The sequence below is a fragment of the Bufo bufo genome, chromosome 5 (assembly GCF_905171765.1).
Source record: "Bufo bufo chromosome 5, aBufBuf1.1, whole genome shotgun sequence".
Classification (NCBI taxonomy): domain Eukaryota; kingdom Metazoa; phylum Chordata; class Amphibia; order Anura; family Bufonidae; genus Bufo; species Bufo bufo.
Genome location: NC_053393.1, coordinates 275,527,320 through 275,537,201, shown reverse-complemented (window position 1 = coordinate 275,537,201; position 9,882 = coordinate 275,527,320). Strand labels below are relative to the sequence as shown.

At 40.3% G+C, this 9,882-nt stretch overlaps 1 protein-coding gene across 1 annotated transcript; it reads right to left on the bottom strand.

The window, feature by feature from the left end:
- Nucleotides 1–1,174: 1,174 nt before the first annotated feature.
- LOC121001193 (chemokine XC receptor 1-like) lies at nt 1,175–2,852 on the bottom strand. The gene is given in 4 exon segments (XM_040432150.1): nt 1,175–1,269; nt 1,436–1,872; nt 1,875–2,492; nt 2,575–2,852. Coding segments are annotated over 2 exon segments (1,011 nt in total). The 5' UTR covers nt 2,470–2,492; nt 2,575–2,852; the 3' UTR covers nt 1,175–1,269; nt 1,436–1,456.
- Nucleotides 2,853–9,882: the final 7,030 nt, after the last annotated feature.

Here is a 9,882-nt window from a genome sequence, read left to right as displayed (position 1 = left end):
AAGTCTGGAATATAAATGTCTAAAAATGCCCTCCTAAAAGGTACTCATTGGAATTTGGGCCCCTTTGCGCACCTAGGCTGCAAAAAAGTGTCACACACGTGGTATCGCCGTACTCAGGTGATGTTGGGAAATGTGTTTTGGGGTGTCTTTTTACATATACCCATGCTGGGTGAGAGAAATATCTCTCTAAAATGACAACTTTGTATAAAAAAAATGGGAAAAGTTGACATTTAGAGAGATATTTCTCTCACCCAGCATGGGTATATGTAAAAATACACCCCAAAACACATTGCCCTACTTCTCCTGAGTACGGCGATACCACATGTGTGACACTTTTTTGCAGCCTAGGTGGGCAAAGGGGCCCAAATTCCAATGAGCATTTTTTACGCATTTGGATTCCAAACTACTTCTCACGCTTTAGGTCCCCTAATATGCCAGGGCAGTATAAATACCCCACAAGTGACCCCATTTTGGAAAGAAGACACCCCAAGGTATTCCGTGAGGAGTATGGTGAGTTCATGTAAAATTAAATTTTTTGTCACAAGTTAGTGGAATATGAGACTTTGTAAGAAAAATAAATAAATAAATAAATAAATCATTTTCCGCTAACTTGTGACAAAAAATAAAAAGTTCCATGAACTCACTATGCCTATCAGCGAATACCTTAGGGTGTCTACTTTCCGAAATGGGGTCATTTGTGGGGTGTTTCTATTGTCTGGGCATTGTAGAACCTCAGGAAACATGACAGGTGCTCAGAAAGTCAGAGCTGCTTCAAAATGCGGAAATTCACATTTTTGTACCATAGTTTGTAAACGCTATAACTTTTTCCCAAACGAATAAATATACACTTATTACATTTTGTTTTTATCAAAGACATGTAACAATAAGAACAATAAATTTAGAGAAAAATGTATATAGAAATGTAGTTTTATTAGAAAATTTTTACAACCGATAGTGAAAAATTTCATTTTTTTGCTAAAATTTCGGTCAATTTAGATTAATAACAAAAAAAGTAAAAATGTCAGCAGCAATGAAATACCACCAAATGTAAGCTCTATTAGTGAGAAGAAAAGGGTGGTAAGTTGTATGACCGAGCAATAAACCGTGAAAGTAGTGTAGTGCAGAATTGTAAAAAGTGGTCTGGTCATTAAGGGGGTTTAAGCTAGGGGGGCTGAGGTGATTAAATGAAGTTTAAAAATAAAAATGCTAAATCTTAAAAAAAAATATACTAGTGGCTGGCTTTAATAGCAGGCTTTTCGGTTTCTCTCAGGCTATATAGCAGGGATCAGCAACCTCCGGCACTCCAGATGTTCTGAAACTACAACTCCCAGAGTGCTCCATGCACTTCTATGGGAGTTGTGAGAACAGCTGAGCATGTTTGCATGCTGGGAGTTGTAGTTTCACAGCAGCTGGAGTGCCGGAGGTTGCTGATCCCTGCTATATAGCATAATTTACTTTAGAAAACTGAACCCATCTCATTATAATTATGATCTTGGGAAACACTTCTAGTCCCTTGCTGTTGTTTATGTTTGCTGTGCAGGTTACATTTTATAATGCCTTTTAAATGCCTTCTGAATTTAATTCCAACAAATGCATATAATACAGGATTGAGGCAACAATGAGAGAATACTATTTTCTCAGTAATATATTTTGCATACTCAAGGTTCTTTGTAAGTTCACACCTCATAAGAAATTGCTGATGATGAAATGACTGTAGGAACAATATAATATTGTAAGGGGCCCAACTGACCAAATATAGTGCAACAATAACAAGAATTAGTTTAACTGGTTTATGATTCATTTGTGATCGAGAATTGTTCAATGTCCTGATTATTCTGACATAGCAGTATACAATGACACAAAAAGAAAAAAAAAGAAAATATTTTGTTGATAGTGACTAATCAACACTGGGTATATTTGACCATATTCACAATTGGCAATATCAACCAACGATGTTTGAACTTGGAAAATCATAACAGGAATACAAGCAAAAATACTAACAGACCAAGAAAGCACAGTAATAAGTACTCCATTCATATGTCTTTTTGTTTTGAGAACTGATAATGGATCCACTATTGCAACATAACGATAATATGTTAGGCATGTCAAGAAAATAATTCCACTGTAGAATCCCAGAGAAAAAAGAACATTAAACACTTTACAAGTCACAGGTCCAAAAACCCAACCGTGTCTGTGATATACAACAAAAAATGGCAAACATGCAGTTAAAATAAGGTCGGCAATTGATAAATTTAATATAAAAAGATTTGTTAGAGACACCATTTGTTCATGTATGATAAGAATCCATATGACAAGGATATTTCCAGTTATTCCAAATATGAAAAAACAGGAATTTAAGATAGTTGTAAACAGAACAACGAATGCATATACATCTTCTTTGTTACAAGGTGATATATATCGAGTATAATACTCTGGTGTGGTTAATTCTGAACTAGTTGTTTCTTCCATTATATTTTCTTTGTCTTGGTGTCCTAATAAAAAATAAAAACTGAAGAATTTTCTACAAATTTCAACATCATAGTACACATTTTAGCATGATGCATCCAATCTTACCTTAGCAAAGATGTACAGGGAAAGATAAAAAAAATAATAAAGCAAGCATTCCAATATAAGTCCAATAACTTCCTGTTTCAAAAGCTGCTATTTAGTTTTTGTTCCTTTTTGGAAACTTACAAGTAATGTATAGTGTTGGAAATTGGCTGCAGCAACACAAAACTTCTTGAGACAACTTCTTCTTGAGAAGATTCTTTTGTTTATTGAGAGACAAGAGCAGCAAGACAGCATTGAAATAAATATAAAAGTCAGGCAGAATATGGCATGATGTAGATGGAGGTGTGTAGCAGCAGTAGAAAAGTGGCAGTGCTGAGTGTGTGTGTGTGTGTGTGTGTTTATGTTCCCAAATACGCCTTTTTTTATACCCCAGAGAACAAAGGAATAATCAGAATTATAATATAAAGAAAAAATGTGGGGGATTGAGTCAGCACAACTTGTATGTAGGTGCACATCACTATGGCGAAATACATATACAAACGGAAAATACAAATGTGATAGCACTCTGCATCCAGCATTCTGCCCTGTGAGTGGCTTATTACGCTTTGGCCAAAATGTACACCAATGCCTCATCCAGCATGGAGGCAGGGCAGAATGCTGGATGCAGAGTGCTATCACATTTGTATTTTCCAAAATTATAATATAGTTTTGCCGCAGTATACCGCAATCCATAGGAGTCAATGGTGACAAACCAAAATGACATCATTATTATACATAACATGTGACCTTTGATGTACTTAAGTTTCACCTCCAACATCAATAGGCAAAAGGAAGACTTACACCTCTTTATACTTCATGATGGAGAGCATCGATTAGAGGTGGTGACGTTGACAAACTTTTAAAACAGAAAGAGTCCAGATGGATATATACGCTTAGCACCACTGCACCCTCTGGACTAAATGAGTACATTACATTTGCGTGCTTTCTGTAAACAAATAACTGGCCTATCTTATCCTATTAGTTGGGGATTTATTCATCTATTTATTTCCAGTATTGTAATGTAGTTTTGTTAGGGTCATAACCTTCCCTAAATGTCCCCAACATGTTTGACTAGTCACTCTTATATAGACGTTTGATATACCATCAGGTGGTGGCCACTTCATCTATTACATCTATAAGTATTGTGGTGTTGTTTACCAATATCGAACAACCTAAGCAATAAGACAGCCAGTGAGTAAATCCTCCTCTTCCCTCTACCTTATTGTCATCTGTATACTATCTAATTCCACACTGATACTGGAGTCACATGACCGGCCGATGAGTCAGGTGACTTACATGTGACATCAGTAGAAACCCGGAAGTGAGCTATAAAAAGCTGTAAGCGCGGTGTGTCGCTGCTTGCTGCTTCTCATCTGCGGACACCTCTGCCAGCCCCTCTACTCCCTGTGGGACCTACTAAGCACCCAACTTGCGCCGATTTTGATTAAGTGATGGGCACGCAAGTATATTAGATTACCATGGTGCGCTATTCATGCTCACAGTATACCGGCAGGTTTGGGATCGATGGTATTATATCTTGAATATCGGCAGAATTTACATTGATTTTGCAGGTTTATGTGTATCTTGTTTAACCACCTCCGGACCGCCTAACGCAGGATCGCGTTCCGGAGGTGGCAGCCCTGCGCAGAGTCACGCATATATGCGTCATCTCGCGAGACGCGAGATTTCCTGTGAACGCGCGCACACAGGCGCGCGCGCTCACAGGAACGGAAGGTAAGAGAGTTGATCTCCAGCCTGCCAGCGGCGATCGTTCGCTGGCAGGCTGGAGATGTGTTTTTTTTAACCCCTAACAGGTATATTAGACGCTGTTTTGATAACAGCGTCTAATATACCTGCTACCTGGTCCTCTGGTGGTCCCCTTTGTTTGGATCGACCACCAGAGGACACAGGTAGCTCAGTAAAGTAGCACCAAGCACCACTACACTACACTACACCCCCCCCCGTCACTTATTAACCCCTTATTAGCCCCTGATCACCCCTGATCACCCCATATAGACTCCCTGATCACCCCCCTGTCATTGATTACCCCCCTGTCATTGATTACCCCCCTGTCATTGATCAACCCCCTGTAAAGCTCCATTCAGACGTCCGCATGATTTTTACGGATCCACTGATAGATGGATCGGATCCGCAAAACGCATCCGGACGTCTGAATGAAGCCTTACACGGGCGTGATCAATGACTGTGGTGATCACCCCATATAGACTCCCTGATCACCCCCCTGTCATTGATTACCCCCCTGTCATTGATTACCCCCCTGTAAAGCTCCATTCAGACGTCCGCATGATTTTTACGGATCCACTGATAGATGGATCGGATCCGCAAAACGCATCCGGACGTCTGAATGAAGCCTTACACGGGCGTGATCAATGACTGTGGTGATCACCCCATATAGACTCCCTGATCACCCCCCTGTCATTGATTACCCCCCTGTAAAGCTCCATTCAGATGTCCGCATGATTTTTACGGATGCACTGATAAATGGATCGGATCCGCAAAATGCATCCGGAGGTCTGAATGAAGCCTTACAGGGGCATGATCAATGACTGTGGTTATCACCCCATATAGACTCCCTGATCACCCCCCTGTCATTGATTACCCCCCTGTAAAGCTCCATTCAGATGTCCGCATGATTTTTACGGATGCACTGATAGATGGATCGGATCCGCAAAACGCATCCGGACGTCTGAATGAAGCCTTACAGGGGCATGATCAATGACTGTGGTTATCACCCCATATAGACTCCCTGATCACCCCCCTGTCATTGATTACCCCCCTGTAAAGCTCCATTCAGATGTCCGCATGATTTTTACGGATCCACTGATAGATGGATCGTATCCGCAAAACGCATCCGGACGTCTGAATAAAGCCTTACAGGGGCATGATCAATGACTGTGGTTATCACCCCATATAGACTCCCTGATCACCCCCCTGTCATTGATCACCCCCCTGTCATTGATTACCCCCCTGTAAAGCTCCATTCAGATGTCCGCATGATTTTTACGGATGCACTGATAGATAAATCGGATCCGCAAAGCGCATACGGACGTCTGAATGAAGCCTTACAGGGGCATGATCAATGACTGTGGTTATCACCCCATATAGACTCCCTGATCACCCCCCTGTCATTGATCACCCCCCCTGTCATTGATTACCCCCCTGTAAAGCTCCATTCAGATGTCCGCATGATTTTTACGGATGCACTGATAGATGGATCGGATCCGCAAAACGTATACGGACGTCTGAATGAAGCCTTACAGGGGCATGATCAATGACTGTGGTTATCACCCCATATAGACTCCCTGATCACCCCCCTGTCATTGATTACCCCCCCTGTAAAGCTCCATTCAGATGTCCGCATGATTTTTACGGATGCACTGATAGATGGATCGGATCCGCAAAACGCATACGGACATCTGAATGAAGCCTTACACGGGCGTGATCAATGACTGTGGTTATCACCCCATATAGACTCCCTGATCACCCCCCTGTCATTGATCACCCCCCTGTCATTGATCACCCCCCTGTCATTGATCACCCTCTGTAAGGCTCCATTCAGACATTTTTTTGGCCCAAGTTAGCGGAAATTTTTTTTTTTTTTCTTACAAAGTCTCATATTCCACTAACTTGTGTCAAAAAATAAAATCTCACATGAACTCACCATACCCCTCACGGAATCCAAATGCGTAAAATTTTTTAGACATTTATATTCCAGACTTCTTCTCACGCTTTAGGGCCCCTAGAATGCCAGTGCAGTATAAATACCCCACATGTGACCCCATTTCGGAAAGAAGACACCCCCAGGTATTCCGTGAGGGGCATATTGAGTCCATGAAAGAACGAAATTTTTGTCCTAAGTTAGCGGAACGGGAGACTTTGTGAGAAAAAAATAAAAAATATCAATTTCCGCTAACTTGTGCCAAAAAAAAAAAAATTCTATGAACTCGCCATGCCCCTCATTGAATACCTTGGGGTGTCTTCTTTCCAAAATGGGGTCACATGTGGGGTATTTATACTGCCCTGGCATTCTAGGGGCCCCAAAGCGTGAGAAGAAGTCTGGTATCCAAATGTCTAAAAATGCCCTCCTAAAAGGAATTTGGGCACCTTTGCGCATCTAGGCTGCAAAAAATCGTCACACATCTGGTATCGCCGTACTCAGGAGAAGTTGGGGAATGTGTTTTGGGGTGTCATTTTACATATACCCATGCTGGGTGAGATAAATATCTTGGTCAAATGCCAACTTTGTATAAAAAAATGGGAAAAGTTGTCTTTTGCCAAGATATTTCTCTCACCCAGCAAGGGTATATGTAAAATGACACCCCAAAACACATTCCCCAACTTCTCCTGAATACGGCGATACCACATGTGTGACACTTTTTTGCAGCCTAGGTGGGCAAAGGGGCCCATATTCCAAAGAGCACCTTTAGGATTTCACAGGTCATTTACCTACTTACCACACATTAGGGCCCCTGGAAAATGCCAGGGCAGTATAACTACCCCACAAGTGACCCCATTTTAGAAAGAAGACACCCCAAGGTATTCCGTGAGGGGCATGGCGAGTTCCTAAAATTTTTTATTTTTTGTCACAAGTTAGTGGAAAATGCTGATTTTTTTTTTTTTTTCATACAAAGTCTCATATTCCACTAACTTGTGACAAAAAATAAAAACTTCCATGAACTCACTATGCCCATCAGCGAATACCTTGGGGTCTCTTCTTTCCAAAATGGGGTCACTTGTGGGGTAGTTATACTGCCCTGGCATTCTAGGGGCCCAAATGTGTGGTAAGGAGTTTGAAATCAAATTCTGTAAAAAATGACCTGTGAAATCCGAAAGGTGCTCTTTGGAATATGGGCCCCTTTGCCCACCTAGGCTGCAAAAAAGTGTCACACATCTGGTATCTCCATACTCAGGAGAAGTTGGGGAATGTGTTTTGGGGTGTCATTTTACATATACCCATGCTGGGTGAGAGAAATATCTTGGCAAAAGACAACTTTTCCCATTTTTTTATACAAAGTTGGCATTTGACCAAGATATTTATCTCACCCAGCATGGGTATATGTAAAAAGACACCCCAAAACACATTCCTCAACTTCTCCTGAATACAGAGATACCAGATGTGTGACACTTTTTTGCAGCCTAGGTGGGCAAAGGGGCCCATATTCCAAAGAGCACCTTTCGGATTTCACAGGTCATTTTTTACAGAATTTGATTTCAAACTTCTTACCACACATTTGGGCCCCTAGAATGCCAGGGCAGTATAACTACCCCACAAGTGACCCAATTTTGGAAAGAAGAGACCCCAAGGTATTCGCTGATGGGCATAGTGAGTTCATGGAAGTTTTTATTTTTTGTCACAAGTTAGTGGAATATGAGACTTTGTATGAAAATTTTTTTTTTAAAAAAATCATCATTTTCCACTAACTTGTGACAAAAAATAAAAAATTCTAGGAACTTGCCATGCCCCTCACGGAATACCTTGGGGTGTCTTCTTTCCAAAATGGGGTCACTTGTGGGGTAGTTATACTGCCCTGGCATTCTAGGGGCCCAAATGTGTGGTAAGGAGTTTGAAATCAAATTCTGTAAAAAATGACCTGTGAAATCCGAAAGGTGCTCTTTGGAATATGGGCCCCTTTGCCCACCTAGGCTGCAAAAAAGTGTCACACATCTGGTATCTCCGTACTCAGGAGAAGTTGGGGAATGTGTTTTGGTGTGTCATTTTACATATACCCATGCTGGGTGAGAGAAATATCTTGGCAAAAGACAACTTTTCCCATTTTTTTATACAAAGTTGGCATTTGACCAAGATATTTATCTCACCCAGCATGGGTATATGTAAAAAGACACCCCAAAACACATTCCTCAACTTCTCCTGAATACAGAGATACCAGATGTGTGACACTTTTTTGCAGCCTAGGTGGGCAAAGGGGCCCATATTCCAAAGAACACCTTTCGGATTTCACTCGTCATTTTTTACAGAATTTGATTTCAAACTCCTTACCACACATTTGGGCCCCTAGAATGCCAGGGCAGTATAACTACCCCACAAGTGACCCCATTTTGGAAAGAAGAGACCCCAAGGTATTCGCTGATGGGCATAGTGAGTTCATAGAACTTTTATTTTTTGTCACAAGTTAGAGGAATATGAGACTTTGCAAGAAAAAAAATAAATAAATAAAAAATCATCATTTTCCGCTAACTTGTGACAAAAAATAAAAAGTTCTATGAACTCACTATGCCCATCAGCGAATACCTTAGGGTGTGTACTTTCCGAAATGGGGTCATTTGTGGGGTATTTGTACTGTCTGGGCATTGTAGAACCTCAGGAAACATGACAGGTGCTCAGAAAGTCAGAGCTGCTTCAAAAAGCGGAAATTCACATTTTTGTACCATAGTTTGTAAACGCTATAACTTTTACCCAAACCATTTTTTTTTTTACCCAAACATTTTTTTTTTATCAAAGACATGTAGAACAATAAATTTAGAGCAAAATTTATATATGGATGTAGTTTCTTTTGCAAAATTTTACAACTGAAAGTGAAAAATTTCATTTTTTTGCAAAAAAAATCGTTAAATTTCGATTAATAACAAAAAAAGTAAAAATGTCAGCAGCAATGAAATACCACCAAATGAAATCTCTATTAGTGAGAAGAAAAGGAGGTAAAATTCATTTGGGTGGTAAGTTGCATGACCGAGCAATAAATGGTGAAAGTAGTGTAGGTCAGAAGTGTAAAAAGTGGCCTGGTCTTTCAGGGTGTTTAAGCACTGGGGGCTGAAGTGGTTAAATCCATCAGGATGCAGATTTGGATGTGGGAGTATACATTTAAGGGTTATGTCATCAGAGGCATTGGAGGATAATATTCATATAATGGCTATGTTTGGTGTAGTTATCATCATTACAATACAGATTATCAATTGAATTAATTAATTAATCAGCTATTCAGCTGTCCGCCATTATTTTTTGTTACCGAGTATTGTGCTCCTAATATCTGTAATTATTTTGTCCAAGGTTTTTTGGGCACAGTTTTTCTGACAATTATTTGAGGTGACGGGCATCTTTTGTGTTGGTATGTCCCCTGAGAAGCCTGTAATCAACTAGGCGAAACGCATAGGAACTGATTAAGGACATTTTGCATGTTTTGTTTTTATGTATTTGCTTTAAATTATTCTTATTTTCTTTGTTGTACATTATTTGATGGATTATGTCACCCTAATTGGGGCACTAATTTTGTCTATTATTTTTGGTAACTTATAGTAGTCTAGGTTCAGATCCAAGGCCACTTTTACACATTGTTGGAATATATCCCATTGTCA